General features: G+C 41.5%; 1 protein-coding gene across 14 annotated transcripts in view; it reads left to right on the forward strand.

The window, feature by feature from the left end:
• Positions 1–16,059, forward strand: part of htt (huntingtin) — a 264,314-nt gene that overhangs the window by 98,026 nt on the left and 150,229 nt on the right. For 7 of the 14 annotated variants that reach the window (XM_072594050.1, XM_072594086.1, XM_072594077.1 and 4 more), the window contains 5 exons: positions 1,585–1,699; positions 1,792–1,929; positions 4,268–4,426; positions 7,066–7,163; positions 11,808–11,947. In XM_072594050.1, the coding sequence (XP_072450151.1) occupies positions 1,585–1,699; positions 1,792–1,929; positions 4,268–4,426; positions 7,066–7,163; positions 11,808–11,947 (650 nt within the window). The remainder of the gene's footprint in view (positions 1–1,584; positions 1,700–1,791; positions 1,930–4,267; positions 4,427–7,065; positions 7,164–11,807; positions 11,948–16,059) is intronic. The other 7 variants (XM_072594068.1, XM_072594122.1, XM_072594104.1 and 4 more) reach the window with 1 other exon arrangement.

The raw sequence follows: 16,059 nt of genomic DNA on the forward strand, positions 1-16,059 counted from the left end.
CTCACACTCGGCATATGTGGAGAGGAAAGCCTTAAGGTTTCAGATTGATAACATGCCATTTGGTTCTGATGAACTGTCATTAACCGGAACTGACTCTTGCTTCTCTCAGTATGGATATTTCCTGCATTTTCTATTTTTATATCTCAAGTTATAACGTGAATCTTGGCTACTAACAATTGAGTAAATTTGCATTAAGTGAATGAGGCGTAGATTATAAGAGCAGGGAACTGTATAGTATTTTGGTTATATCTGGAGTACTGTGGGCAGTTCTGGTCGCTACCTTATAGGGAAGATGTATTTGCAAAGGAGGTTCACTAGGATGTTGCTGGGATTGAGCACTTCAATTATGAAATGAGGCTGGATAAACTCTGGTTGTTTTCATTGGAACAGAGTGTTGAGGGGGTTACTTGATAGGGGTGTATAAGATTGAGGGTGCTGATGAGGTCAATAGAAAAGAGCTGTTCTATTTAGTTGCAGGGTCAGTAACGAGAAAGTATAACTTTAAACCTCCCACCTTTCACTTTAGAGAAACTTGAGGTATATTTTTCACCCAGAGGATGATACACGGACAGTACGGACTTGATGAACCAAAGGGCCTGTTTTGTGTTGTATGATTGTATGAACTTAATTAGTTAGAAAATTGGGGTTCTCAGTTACGTTCTGGATCCTGAACATAGCATCTTAAGTTACATTGGGCAGTACCAAGAAGTTGGTGCATTGTTGAAGGTGTGATCTTTTAGATAAACCTTAAACCTTCTATCTGTTTATGGTCCAGAAAAGATACCTAATTCTCTATTTGGCAGCATTCCTTCCTTCAATCAACTTTTAGTGGTGTTGGTTAATTGGTGTTGTGGTTCTGATCGCCGAGCTGGGAATTTGTGTTGCAAACGTTTCGTCCCCTGTCTAGGTGACATCCTCAGTGCTTGGGAGCCTCCCGTGAAGCGCTTCTGTGATGTTTCCTCCGGCATTTGTAGTGGTTTGTCTCTGCCGCTTCCGGTTGTCAGTTCTAGAAAAGTACTATAGAAATTAAAGTTATTCCTCCAATTTTGAAGTCAACACAAGCTAATTTATATAATTGCAGAATTTTCCTGTAATCTGCAAGAGTTAGGTTGTCCTGTTTGCTCACTCAGCAGCTATTGATAAACCACTTCCTGTGGCGTAATAACTGTGGTTCATTTTACGTTTTGGGATTTTTGCATGCTTTGTGTTTCCACTAAGTTTCTCAAAATATTCACTTTCCACGTACTAATTGTGTTTCACAGCCTTATTTTCTGGAACGTGCTTAGGTACTTCAAGGTGGAGTACAAATGTCCAAAATCTTGTGGTTTCTCCAATCCTTGGTGGCCAATTCCCTCTTGCGTAACTCTGAGGTCAATTATGGTATTTCTTGCTAAGGTCAACAAAGGTGATAAAACATATAAGGTTGGACTGCTCTGATCAGAACTGGTCTGCTATTCATTTCAGCAGCTAAATGACCAGTAAGAGTCTTAAGTAAAATACCTGATGGCTCTGCATTCTAGAAAAGTGCAGTGTTTGATTTCATCAGCACAAAAATTGTACACTTGTTTGTTTTTTATCCAAAAGCAGCCTTGCCGGGTAAAAGGCGACATTGGTCATTATACAGATGAGAATGCTGCCCCTTTGGTCCATTGTGTTCGTCTCCTTAGTGCATCGTTTCTTTTAATGGGACAGAAGAATGGTAAGCAAGATAATCTGCGTGACTTGAATGTGCACTATTGTTTTTTTTTCTGCACAATATTGATCCTTATGTTGAACTTTGCCTTGATATAGGTCTTATCCCTGACAGAGAAGTGAGGGTCAGTGTCAAAGCACTGGCAGTGAGTTGTGTTGGAGCAGCAATTGGACTTCATCCTGAGGCTTTCTTCATTAAACTGTATAGGACCCCACTTGAAGTTCTAGAGAGTCAAGGTAATGGAAAAATAATGTTTCTAATTAACGAGTGCATTTAGCATGACATGGTTCATTGATTACTTCTTCAGTTTGATATTGAAGGGTGCCAGCGACATCTCTCACTCTCTCTTCCACCTCAACATTTATCTCTCTTGTCCTGCCCTCCCCACAACCACTCCATTCTCATCCTCCTCTTTGATAGATGATCACGATTTTGGAGAAACTCAGCAGGTCTGCCAGCATCTGTGGAAAGAAGAACTTGGGAACTGAGGAGGGGTCATACTGGAATAAAACATTAACTTGTTTTTATTTCTTTACAGATGCTGCCAGACCTGCTGAGTTTCTCAACATTCTCTTTGTTTCAGATTTCCAGCATCTGCAATTTTTTTTTTTGCTTTTTATTCATGATTCGTGATGTCTGTTATGTTAGAGAAATAGAACAAGCTTGAAATACTCAGCAGCTGTTACGGTATCTTAGAGGAAATAGCAAATGAAATGTTTTCAGGTCAACAAATTGGATATCTTTCTGATGAAACGTTGCCATCCTGAAATCTTTTTAGTTTTCCAAAGATGCTGCTCGACCATTTAAGTAAAACCAGCGACTTTGTATTTCAGCTTTGCAATGCTTGTAGTACTTTCCTTTTTAAATGTTTGTCAAGTATCTGCCTTCATAATCATCTGTTGAGAGAATGTGCCCCTTTGATATAGTAATGAATGATTCTTCCATTTCCTTTGTCGAATTTGCAATAAGTAAATAGGAAACTTGTTTGAATGCTCTTTCAGTTATTCCTTCATTTCAAAGCAAAACTTGCAAATTAATGTTGGAAGCTTTGGCTTGCAAGTATGCTTGTTTTTTAGGAAACTGTTAGCTACAATTTATTGTGTGGCAGTAGAGAAAGAAATAATTGCAAAAGCTGGAAGTCTGATTAAAGTAGCAAGCAGCTTATCTGGAAGATGCAGGAGTGGCTAATGTTGAGAGTGAATAACAATGAGCTGCAGCCACCTTTTCTATTTCGAGGATATTCTGTTTTTAGATGAAGTTTATTCCTACTGAGTTTATTCTCAACACACACATTGTAGACTGGAAATTTATAGACTGTGTTAATGAAAACAAAACTTTGAAAGTAAGAGGTAAACACATTCACTATGTTGGTATGATCCCTGGCATAGCTCTTCCAAATACTAAATGAAAGTGCACTCAACTTGCTTCGAGTAAAGGATCTGCTTTGTAAGCTGAAGTCTTAATAGATGATGAGTACATCCTGACACTACTGGCATTTATTGTCTACCCCTTGTTGAGAATGGTTTCCAGGCAGTTTTTGAGTCAACCTTGATCATCCAGATCAAGTAAAGGCTTCATCTTTCCTTTCCGAAAGGATGGTCAAGAAGCCAGTTGTACTTTTGACAATCCGACAGCCTCATTGTTGCTGTTAACTGCTGACAATATCAGATTTCTAAAATAACTGATCAGAGCTCTTCTCAGACTGCCATGATGGAATTTGAGCTCTCATATTGTGGGTTATTCGTCCTGATGTGTGGCTTGATAGTCCAGATGCATGATCACTATACTGTGGTATATAATAGTGAATCAATCTGTTATTTCCAGTATGAGCATGTATAGCAGGACTGTGGTGAACAAAGTCACATGATACCAGGTTATAGTGCAACAGGTTTATTTCAAATCACAACCTTATTGAGCGCTGCTCCTTTGAAAGGTGACTGCACCTGATGAAGGAGCAACACTCCAAAAGCTTGTGATTTGAAATAAATCTGTTGGACTATAGCCTGGTGTTGTGATTTCTGACCATGTATAGCAGGAGTAGACCTTCTAGCCTTTCAAGCCTGCTCCACATTTCAGAAAGATCATTGATCTGACTGTAATCTCAGATCCATATTCCTGTCTACTCCTGATTAACCCTTCAGCCCCTTGTTTAACAAGGGTCTATCTACCACTGCATTAAAATATTCAATGACTGCTCTTACATCCTTTTTCAGGAAGAGGGTTCCAAAGACTCCCAATGCTCAGAAAACATTTCATTAAATCCCTATTTTAAATGGGTGACACCGGATTTTAAACAGTGACCCCATCTTCTCAATTCTCCCAACAGAAGAAATTTCCTCTTCATATGCACCACTCAGGGCCTTGTGCGCCTCAATCAAGTTGCCTGTTGCTCTTCTAAACTCCTTTGGGTACAAACTCAGCCTGTTCAACCTTCGGTCATCAGACAGTCTACTTATTCCAGTTAATGGTCTAATAAACCTTCTTTGAACTTCCTCCAACACATTTTCATCCTCCTGGTATCTTGTGAATATATCAGAGGTAAAATACATATCTTTGATTCCATTCATTCTGCAGAGGAGCAGTGCATATCGGATATTTTAAAGTATGTCGACCATGGAGATCCACAGATCAGAGGTGCCACTGCCCTTCTCTCTTCAACCTTCATTCACTCGGTTCTGACCAAGACTCGGTTTAATCCAGAAAATTGGCTTGCCACAGTACGAGGCACAACAGGCAAGTAGAATGTTTCACATGGCTTTTAATTTCATCTCTAGCTCTCTTCAGGTTTCGTTCCAGGGCTGCTGTATTACTGCATACTCTTAGCAATTGCTCAATTGAAAAACATGTTGGCAGAAGGCAGAGAGTGGGGAGAAAGGGTTCCTTTGCAGGATGGTAGCTGGTGATTAGTGAAGTTCTGCAGGGGTCAGTGATGCAACCACGGCTATTCATGTTATACATGGATGATTTGGACTAAGGAACTATAAGGGCGTTATTGCTAAATTTGACACCAAGATAGGCAGAGGTTGTAGAAGTACTTTGACAGGTTGGAAGAGCCGGCAAAGAATTGGCAGATGGAATACAGTGTGGCAAAGTGTGAGATTATGAACTTTATTAAGAAGAATAGAAGTAAACTTTTTTTCCCTAAGTGGGGAAAGGCTTTGGAAATCGTGAAGCACAAAGGGACTGTGTGTCCTAGTTCAGGATTCTCTTAAATTTAAAATGCAGTTTAAGTTGGTAGTTAGGGCATCAATTGCAATGTCAGGATTCATTTTGAGGGCTAAATATAAGAGCAGACATATACATCCTAAGCGGTAAAAGTCTCTAGTCAGACCACATTTGGAATGTTGAGTAGTTTTGGGCCCTGTATCTAGAGAACTACATAGTCATAGAAATGTATAGCATGGAAATAGATCCTTCGGTCCAACTCGCCCATGCTAACCAGACATCCCAACCCAATCTAGTCCCACCTGCCAGCACCTGGCCCATATCCCTCCAAACCCTTCCTATTCGTATACCCATCCAGATGCCTTTTAAATGTTGCAAGTGTACTCTCCTCCATCACATCATTCCATATATGTACCACCCTCTGCATGAAAAAGTTGCCCCTTAGGTCCCTTTTATATCTTTCCCCTCTCACCCTAAACCTATGGACTCCCCCACCCCAGGGAAAAGACTTTGCCTATTTACCCTATCCACGCCCTTCATAATTTTGCAAACCTCTATAAGGTCACCCCTCAGCCTCTGACACTCCAGGGAAAACAGCCCCAGCCTGTTCAACTTCTCCCTATAGCTCCCTCCAACTCTGGCAACATCCTTGTAAATCTTTTCTGAACCCTTTCAAGTTTCACAACATCTTTCTAACAGAAGGCCAGAATTGCATTTAAGATTCCAAAAGTGGCCTAACCAATGTCGTGTACAGCTGCAACATGACCTCCCAAATCCTGTACTCAATACTCTGACCAATAAAAGAAAGCATACCAAACGCCGCCTTCACTATCCTATCTACCTGCGACTCCACTTTCAAGGAGCTATGAACCTGCACGCTAAGGTCTCTTTGTTCAGCAACACTCCCTTATACCAGTAAGTGTATAAGTCCTGCTAAGATTTGCTTTCCCAAAATGCAGCATCTTGCATTTGTCTGAATTAAACTCCATCTGACACTCCTCAGCCCATTGGCCCATCTAATCAAGATCCTTTTGTAATCTGCTGGCATTGGGGAAATAGTAGACAAAGTTTACAAGAGCGATTCTGGGAATGAACGGCTTGTCAAATGATGAGCCGCTGAGGACTCTGTCTAAATTCCCGAGTTTAGAAGGATGAGGGGGTGTTCTCATTTGAAACTTAGAACTCCGGCTTGGGTAGAGTGATCGCGGAGAAGATGTTTCCACTAGTAGGAAAGACTGTGACTCAAAGGCACAGCATTGGAGTGAAGGGGCCTTTAAAACAGAAATGCGACATTTCTTTAGCCTGATGTGCAGAATGTATTGCTGCAGGAGACTGTGGAAGCCAAGTTATTTATTGTATATAAGACAGGTTCTTTGCTAGCAGTGGAATCAAGGATTATGGGGAGAAGGCAGGAGAATGGGTTTGAGAAACATATCAGAATAGTGAAGTAGACTTGATGGACTAAAAGGCCTAATTCTCCTTCTGTACCTTATGGTCTTAACTGTACTTCTAGTTTTCCTTCTGCTATTCTGGGAGGTGTATGATGCATTTGCAATGAATCAATGCAATTTTAATCAATCAATCTTCAGGTTCATAGAACAATACAGCGTAGAACAGGCTCTTCAGCCCCCGATGTTGCGCTGACCTGTGAACTATTCTCAGCTCGTTCCCCTACACTATCCCATCATCATCCATGTGCTTATCCAAGGATTGCTTAAATCTCCCTAATGTGGCTGAGTTATCTACATTAGCAGGTAGGGCATTCCACACCCTTACCACTCTGAGTAAAGAACCTGTCTCTGACATCTGTCTTAAACCTATCACCGCTCAATTTGTAGTTATGCCCCTTCATACACGCTGACATCATCATCCTAGTATTCAGACACAAAAATGTGAGAAACCCCAGAGGTAGAGAGCTTTGGGCACTGTTGGTCCTTTGATGTACCACTGGTCGTGAAGTGATTTATTCAGCTCCTGACGTCTCTCTCTGTACCTCTTCACTTTGCTACACTTTCTCTTCCATTAAAAGTCTCTTTGAAAACTTAACTGCTAAGGCACATGTTTAATCACCCTCCTGAAATTTCCTTCCTACAACTGCTTGGAATTGTGCTAAAAGTTAATAGTGTGTGCAAAAGCTAATAAGTGCAAATTATTAAAACCTTTCTTCCTAAAATATGAGAGACCTGTTCCTTGTTCTTCATTTTCAGGACATGGCGTCTCGTTGGAGGATTGTGTGCCTTTACTTCAGAAAACATTGAAGGATAAATCCTCTGTCACCTGCAAACTGGCTTGTGCTGCAGTCCGGGTACATATGTGTTCATCTCTTACTGTCATACTCTGTACTTTAACTTTAAGCCAGTTTTATTTTCAGGCTGTCTGATGGAAATTGAGCATTCAACCTGTGGATTATTAGCCCTGACCTAGAGAGTGCTTACCTGGTTGTATAATCACTATGCTACAGTATCTTGCACAGTGAACCAGCCTAACCTTTATTTTAGTTTTAGTCCTCCACCAAAGGAAACATTATCCTGGAATCCACCCTATCCAGATGCGTTTTACAAGATTTAATTAAATCACCTCTCATTCTTCTAAATTCCACTGGATATAGGCCGAATCTGTTAAGCCTTTCTTCGTAAGATGAACCCTTTGTCCTAGGAATGAGTCAAGTGAACCTTCTCTGTCTGTTCTATTCATTAAAGTGCCAGCGTTTATTGTTCATTCCCAGTTGCCTTGGAGAAAGTGTCGCCTTGAACTGCCAAGGCTTTTTGGCTTTGATTTTTTAAAAAAAAACTCATTTGTAGGATGTGGATGTTGCTGGCTGGCTAGCATTTATTGCCTATCCCTAGTTGCTGTTGAGAAGGTGGTGATGAGTTGCCTTATTGAACTGCTGCAGTCCACCTTCTGTGGGTTGACCCACAATGCGGTTAGAGAGGGAATTCAACGATTTTGATCCAGTAGCAGTGAAGGAATGACAATGTATTTCCAAATCCAGATGGTGACTGGCTTGGAGAGGAACTTGAAGGTGGTGGTGTTCCCATGTATCTATTGCCCTTGTCTATCTGGATGGAAGTGGTCACAGGTTTGGAAGGTGCAGTCTGAAGATATTTGGTGAATTTCTGCAGTGCATCTTCTAGATAGTATGTACTAATGCCATTGAGTGTGGATGGTGGAAGGAGTGATGTTTGGGGATCTGGCGCCAATCAAGCAGGCTGCTTTCTCTTGGATGGCGTCAAGCTGTTTGTGTATTGTTGGAGCTGTCCCCATCCAGGCAAGTGGGCATTATTCCATCGCACTCATGACTTGTGCCCTGTTGATGATGGATTGGCTTTCGTGAGTTCAGAGGTGAGTTACTTGCTACAATATTCCTCGCTTCTGACTTGCTGTTGTAGCCACTGTGTGTTTATTGGTGTTTCTGTACAATGGTAGCCCCTAGGATGTTGATAATGGGGGATTCAGTGATAGTAACACCATTGAATGTCAAGTGGTGGTGGTTAGATTATCTGCTATTGGTGATAGTCATAGCCTGGCATTGTATGACTCAAGTGTTACTTGCAACTTGTCAGTCCAAATCTGGGAATTGTCTAGAACTTGTTGCATTTGAACATAGACTGTTCCGGTATCCATGGAGTTGTGAATGGTGCTGAACGTTATGCAGTTATTGGCAAACAAGCCCTACTTCTGGCCTTATGATGGAGGGAAGGGCATAGATAAAATGGCTCAAAATGGTTGGGCTTAGGCCATTAACCTGAGGAACTCCTGCAGAGTTGTCATGGAGCTGAGATAACTGACCCCCAGTAACCAAGACTATCTTGCTGCATGTCATTAAAAATCACAACACCAGGTTATAGTCCAATAGGTTTAATTGGAAGCACACTAGCTTTCGAAGCGACGCTCCTTCATCAGGTGATTGTGGAGGGCTCGATCGTAACACAGAATTTATAGCAAAAATTTACAGTGTGATGTAACTGAAATTATAAATTGAAAAATTGATTGTCTGTTAAGCCTTTCATCTGTTAAAATACAGTGATATTTTCACTTCTTTCATTTGTAAATCACAACCTCTTTTTAAAGTTGCATTCTCGGGTTAGCTGTTAACAATGGTGAGAGCTAGACAATGTGTTGAAGGTGATGGCCCCCTGTGTTCTCTGTCTATGACCTGATGTTTAGATTGATTCTAATCTTAAAAAGTGAGATAACTGAGTTCTACATGAATGGTAGCAGTTTTTGAGCAAAGTGCAATGTAACTCTGCAAGTACAAATTCACCCCACAAAATATGTGTGAGTGTGCGTGTGCGGTGCAATGGTGATCACCTGTAGTGTGACATGAACCCAAGGTCCCAGTTGAGGCCCTCCCTATGGGTACTGAACTTGGCTATGAGCCTTTGCTCGGCAACTTTCCTCTGTTGCCTGTCCCGAAGGTCCGAGGCTGAATGTCCTGGACCACTGAAGTGTTCCCCAACTGGGAGGGGAACATACGCACACATTTTGTGGGGTGATTTTGTACTTGCAGAGTTACATTGCACTTTGCTCAAAAACTGCATGCATTCATGTAGAACTCTGTTATCTCACTTTTTAAGATTAGATTCGATCTAAACATCAGGTCATAGACGGAGAACACAGTGGGCTAACACCTTCAACACATTGTCTAGCTATCACCATTGTTAACAGCTAACCCAAGAATGCAAATTTTTGAAAAAAAAGGGTTTTTGAAAGAAGTGAAACTATCACTGTATTCTAACAGATGAAAGGCTTAACAGACAATCAATTTTTCAATGTATAATTTCAGTTACATCACACTGCAAATATTTGCTTTAAATTCTGTTACGGTCGAGCCCTCCACAATCACCTGATGAAGGAGCGTCGCTCCGAAAGCTAGTGTGCTTCCAATTAAACCTATTGGACTATAACCTGTGTTGTGTGATCTTTAACTTTGTACACCCCAGTCCAACATCGGCATCTCCAAATCATTCCTGTATGTCAGGTATGACTCTAACCACTGGCGGATTTGCCCACTGATGCCCATTGATTCCAGAATTGCCGAGATTATTGCCTTTGACAGTTTATACGTCATTTTGTTATAAAGTGTGTTTTGTCAAAGCAAATTGCTGTAATGCAGTTGACATATTGGGGATGCTGTTTCTAAAGTGCAAACTTATAAAACCTATATTGGCTGTACGGCACCAACACTTTAGGCATTGTTTTGTAAAGTGTGGTCTTTCCATAATGTTGGGTTGCACAAAAGTGCAATTGTGTTATAGAAGAACTGACTAATTGTACTAGTGCATTTCCCCCCTCCCTCCTTCCTTTACCTGCCCACCCACCCAGTACTTCTGATAGGCGAGCTGTTGGTTTTCAGCAGCTTTGGTCTTCATTTGGGGGATGAATCTGCCACCTGGTGGGTTACCAGAGAACTTCAACCACAATATCCCAAATCAGCAGACATTTGAAAATACTTCTGCAGGATGGTTTCCATCTGTTTTTCTGTGGTGATCTTTACCTGGTAAAGTTGGCAAATTGAGCGTATAGTGTTTAGAATTTCATTTAAGGTGATCGTTGATGATTTCTAAAATGAGTATTTCAGATAATGGCAATATTATGGTTGTTTTCCATTGTGTTCACAATGGCCTGTAGCCAGAAACTAGAAAGTCACCCCCTGTAGTGTATTGAATGCTCTCACTCTCGTCAACACAGAAGGTTTCTAGTGAAACTTTATCTGGAGTATTGTATACAGTTTTGATCCCTTTACTTAAGGAATATAGTTGTACTGGAAGTGGTTCAGAGGAGGTTCACTAGATTGTTTCCAGAGATGCAAGGTTTGTTTTATGACGAGATTGAGCAATTTAAATATATTCTCTGTCTAGTTTTGCAGAATGAGAGGAAATCTCATAGTCATAGACTTGTACAGCACGAAACAGACCTTTCGGTTCGACTTGTCCATGCTGGTCAAAACAATGACTGCAGATGCTGGAAACCAGATTCTGGATTAGTGGTGCTGGAAGAGCACAGCAGTTCAGGCAGCATCCAATGAGCAGCGAAATCGACACTTCAGGCAAAAGCCCTTTATTCCTAATGAATTGCTTTTGCCTGAAACGTCGATTTCGCTGCTCGTTGGATGTTGTCCATGCTGACCAAGTTTCCCAAACTAAGCTAGTCCCATTTGCCTGTGCTTGGCCTGTATCCCTCTAAACCTTTGGCTACTTGTGTACCCTGTCCAAATGTCTTTAAAATGTTGTAACTGACTATACCTGCATCGAAAGGTCATAGTTTTAGGATAAGAGGTAGCAGATTGAAAACAGACGAGAAATTACATGTCTGAAAGGTTCGTGAATCTTAGAAATCCACGAACATAGTGAACTAGATGCTGGAACATTGAGTAAGTTTGAGGAGGGGATGGGCAGATTTTTAATTAGTAATGGGTTGAAAGGTCATGGGAGCAGGCAGGGAAGTGAAGTTGAGGCCAACATGAGATCAGCTATGATTGCATTAAATGGCAGCGAAGGCTCAAGGGGCTGAATTGTCTATTCCTGGTCTCCATTCTTGTGTTGCTTAAAGTAATATGCAAAGGTGCATTAGACAGCAGCTTCAAACCGCTTGACAACCATCATCTAGAGCAACCACCTGCAAACATACTATCCTAACTTGGAAATATGTTGCTGTTTCGTCAGTGTCACTGGGTCATAATCCAAGATTTCCCTCCCTAATGGTACTGTGGTCGTAACTACAGCACATCGACTGCAGTTGTTCATGAAGGCAGCTCACCACCATCTTCTCAAAGACAACTCTGGGTGGGTAATAAGTGTGGCCCAACCAGTGACACCCACTTTCCATGACAATATTTTAAAAACTTTAATTTGATGTATTGTTGTCCAACTCTGAACCTTTGTATAATTTAGATTTTGCCCTGGGCTCGTTGAGTATGGTTGTTTTCATCTGATTTCCTTCTTCCTAGCACTGTATCACAAGCCTCTGCAACAGCAGCTACAGCGAGCTGGGTTTGCAGCTCATGATTGACCTCTTGACCTTGAAGAATAACTCTTACTGGCTAGTGAGGACGGAGCTATTAGAAACTCTGGCTGAGGTGGACTTCAGGTAAGTTTGCTGACTGCTTAAGTCAGTGGAAAAATGCAGACTGTCATATATTGATGGACAAATGTGTTTAAGTGCCTGATCAGTTGAAGAGAATTCTTTGAAAACCTCAATGACAATTGTTATGGTGCAGAAGGAGGCTGTTTGGCACATGATATTTGCATTAGCTCTCTGACCATTCCAGCTTTTCTCCATCATCCTGAATGATGTTCTATTTTAAATGGTCATCTAATTCCCTTGTGAAATACCTGAATTGTATCTACCTTTGCAACACTTCCAGGATCTACCTACTCACCGTGTGGAAAGATCTTTCTTGCTTAATGTTTAGTTCTTCTGCCATTCCTTGCCAGCCCTCCCTTGGGCTGTCAATCCTCCTTACTTTAGATTAGATTCCCTACAGTGTGGGAACAGGCCCTTCAGCCCAACCAGTCCACACTGATCCTCTGAAGAGTAACCCACCCAGACCTATTTCCCTCTGACTAATGTACCTAACACTATGGGTAATTTTAGAATGGCCAACTCACCTGACCGGCACATCTTTGGACTGTGGCAGGAAACCGGAGCACCCGGAGAAAACTCACGCAGACACTGGGAGAATGTGCAAACTCAACACCGACAGTTGCCTGAGGCTAGAATTGAACATGGGACCATGGTGCTGTGAGGCAGCAGTGCTAACCACTGAGCCACTGTGCCGCCCTCGGAGGGAATGTTTCTCTCCATTGACACTGACCAGACTCCTTTTGATTTTGGAAGCTGCTATCTCCTCACCTTTCTCCAAAGGAAACTGTCCCAGCCTCTTCAATCTATTCTTATAACTGTAGTTTCTCATCTCTGGCGCAATTTGTTTTCTCCTCTTTCTTCAGTGCATTTACATCCTTCCTAAAGAGGTTTTACTCCAACCTGTACACTACTCCAGCAATATTTAACTAAGTTCAGCATAATCTCACCAATGTGCCAAGGACTTAAGAATCTTGACACAAGTTCTGCTGTGAACATTACGGATGTGGATTTAAAAAGGCATCTGAGTGCAGTTTGATTTGCCAGAATGATATTTAGGTTGTAAGAGTTAAGTTATGAAGAGAGATTACACAAACTGAGATTGCATTCATCATCATTTAGGAGATTAAAGATGTTGTGGGGAGTTCGTAGGGTAGATTGGGAGGATCACTTTCTTCTAATTGGGAGTCCAGTGTAGGAAGCATGATCAAGAAATTAGAACTAGATATTTCAAGAATGAAATTCAGAAGCACTTCGACCTGCCTCACCTTCTGACTCCCCAGAGCTTGCCTACCATTACAAGGCACAAGTCAGGAGTGTGATGAAATACTTCCCATTTGTCTGGATCAGTGAAACTTCACACCATCCAGGACAAAGCAACCTGGTTTATTGGCACTACGTTCACTCAGCAGTGTGTGCCATCTGCAAGATGTATTGCAGAAGTTCATCCCAAGGCTTCTTAGAAAGTGCCTTCCAAATGCTCAACTATTACCATTTAGAAGGAAAAGAGTAGCAGCTACCACCTGCAAGTGCCCTCAAAGTCCCCCTCCATCCTGCTTTGGAAATATATTCTGGTTCCTTCACTGAGAGTCAAACTCCTGGCATTCTCTCCTTGCAACATAGGTGAGCCTACATTCCAAATGGTTCAAGAAAGCTTCTCATCATCACCTTCACATCGGCAGTTCCCAATGGACAATACATTCTGGCCGAGTGATGCACACATCCCGTATAAGAATTTTATTATAAAGCTCCTTATCACAACTATGGAAGACCGATCCAAATACATTCAGTGAATTTTTGTTTTGCAAGGACTATTATCTTAAAGTAAGACACAGTTTTATAGTAGCTTGAGATAATGAAAGGCATCAATGCACTTTTAACCGATTAAAGTTCTTTTGAAGTATGGTCCTTACTTTATTGTAAAGCAGCACAGTGGCTCAGTAGTTAGCACTGCTACCTTAACACCTGGGACTCTGGTTCAATTCCACCCTTGGGTGACTATCTGTGTGGAGTTTGCACGTTCTCCTGTGTCTGCGTGGATTTCCTCCAGGTGCTCTGGTTTCCTTCCACAGTCCAAAGATTTGCAGATTAGGTTGATTGGACATGGTTAATTGTCCATAATGTCCAGGAATTTGCAGGTGAGGTGGATTAGCCATGGGAATTGCATGATTATAGGAATAGAGTGGGTCTGGGTGACATGCTCTTCGGAGGTTAGTGTGGACTTGATAGGCTGAATGGCCTGTTTCTACATTGTAGGGATTCTGTGATTCTATGATGATGAAATGCAACAGTGAATTTGCACAGAGAAAGTTTGCAAACACTAATTTGTCACCTCTTTGGCCAACAGTAATTTACCCAAGATATTACAGATAGCTCCCCTGTTCTGTTTATATTCTGTTGTGGGATGAATGTCGCTGGCTGGCCAGTATTTATTGTCTATCCCCAATTCTCTTCAGAATGTAGTGTTAAGCTGCCGCCTTGAAATGCCGCAATCCATGTGCGGTAGGTGCACCCACAAATATAAAATAATACCATGAAATCCTTTTTATAATTACCTTCATGTGGGATCTTGGTTTAATCTTTCTGCTGAAAGATGGCACCTTCTTGGTGGTTAGCACTGCTGCCTCATAGCACCAGGGAGCAGGGTATGATTCCAGTCTCTGGTGACAATGTGAACTTTGCACATTCTGCTTGCATCTACATGATTTTCTGTTGGATGCTCCGGTTTCTTTGCAGTTCAAAGACGTGCAGGTTCAGTGGATTGGCCATGTAAATTGCCTCTTGATGTTGAGAGATGTGCAGGCTAGCTGGATTAATCAGGGTAAATTTAGGGTTACGTGGGCAGGGTGGGGGTCTGGCTGGGATGCTCCCTCAAGGGTTGATGTAAACTGAATGAGCTAAGTAGTGTCTGTGCACTGCAGGGATTCAAAGCTGTCACAAGGAGTCGAGAGTGTGGTGCTGGAAAAGCACAGCAGGTCAGGTAGCATCTGAGGAACAGGAAAATCGGCATTTTGGGAAATGCCCTTCATCAGGATCTGCACATTGCTGATGAAGGGCTTTTGCCCGAAACATCGATTCTCCTCAGATGCTGCCCATGTTATGAAGATGTGGGTGTATTATACATTTTAAGAGTTTAAAAGCTCGCAGTGACAGCACCAAGTGTTCTCAGTAAGATGCAATGTAATGTGTGCTCCAGATACTGAGGTAGCTGGTTGCCTGGAAATGACAAAACAGATTTGAATTAGGCCAATCAGTTTAAATTATACCCCGAAAAATACCAAACTCCAATTGCGTTTGAATGGAGTATATTGACAATCTTAAAAGGAATGACACAATTGGACCTTTTTCAGCGGCAATTGGATAGGTACATGGATGGGTGCTTAAGCTAGGCCAAATGTTTGGCACAACATCATGGGCCGAAGGGCCTGTTGTGTGCTGTATTGTTCTATGTTCTAATCCAGTGTTTTGGAGTATAAGGCTGGGGAAAATCGAACATTTGAGAGGAGAACTGCCATGAAGAGGAAAAGACAGGAATACAGAAAACCGAAAGCTACCTGGTTTTGAGATAAGAAGTTCTGTTTTGTAAATCTTAATCAAGGGTTTATTGGACTAGTACTCCAGAGGGGAAGGTAACAGGTGAGAGGAAGGAGTTGTAAAATAGTTGTTAGTTAATTATTCTCTGTTATACCTTAAGAAATAAATTTGTTAATTTCTACTCTGAATAGTTCTTGACCTCAAATTTTCAGATTATTTTGCTTGGTAAATCTTGTGTTGCTAGTTTTAAATAAGCAGGAGGGTGTACCCCATGTCGTAATAGTTTAGGGGCTCGCATCCATGATTTGAACTGGTTTAGATAGATTTGAATGGATTTGGGGGATAAGAAAGATCCCAGCAGATTTAAGCACTTGTAGATTAGTGTCTTAGATCTTTAAATAAAACGTAGGTGAGACAATTTGTAATTTCAGTGACGTGTGGTTGATTTAAAAGTGAGAGAAATGGCACCTAAAATTGCTAGAGAGGTTCTGGAATATGAAGATGATTCTCTGATTTGCCAAGAAAGTTTAGAAAGAAAGAAAAAGGTCATACTTTTAGAATTGGCAATTTAGATTTGGGCTTAA

Source organism: Chiloscyllium punctatum, chromosome 2 (genome assembly GCF_047496795.1).
Source record: "Chiloscyllium punctatum isolate Juve2018m chromosome 2, sChiPun1.3, whole genome shotgun sequence".
Lineage (NCBI taxonomy): Eukaryota > Metazoa > Chordata > Chondrichthyes > Orectolobiformes > Hemiscylliidae > Chiloscyllium > Chiloscyllium punctatum.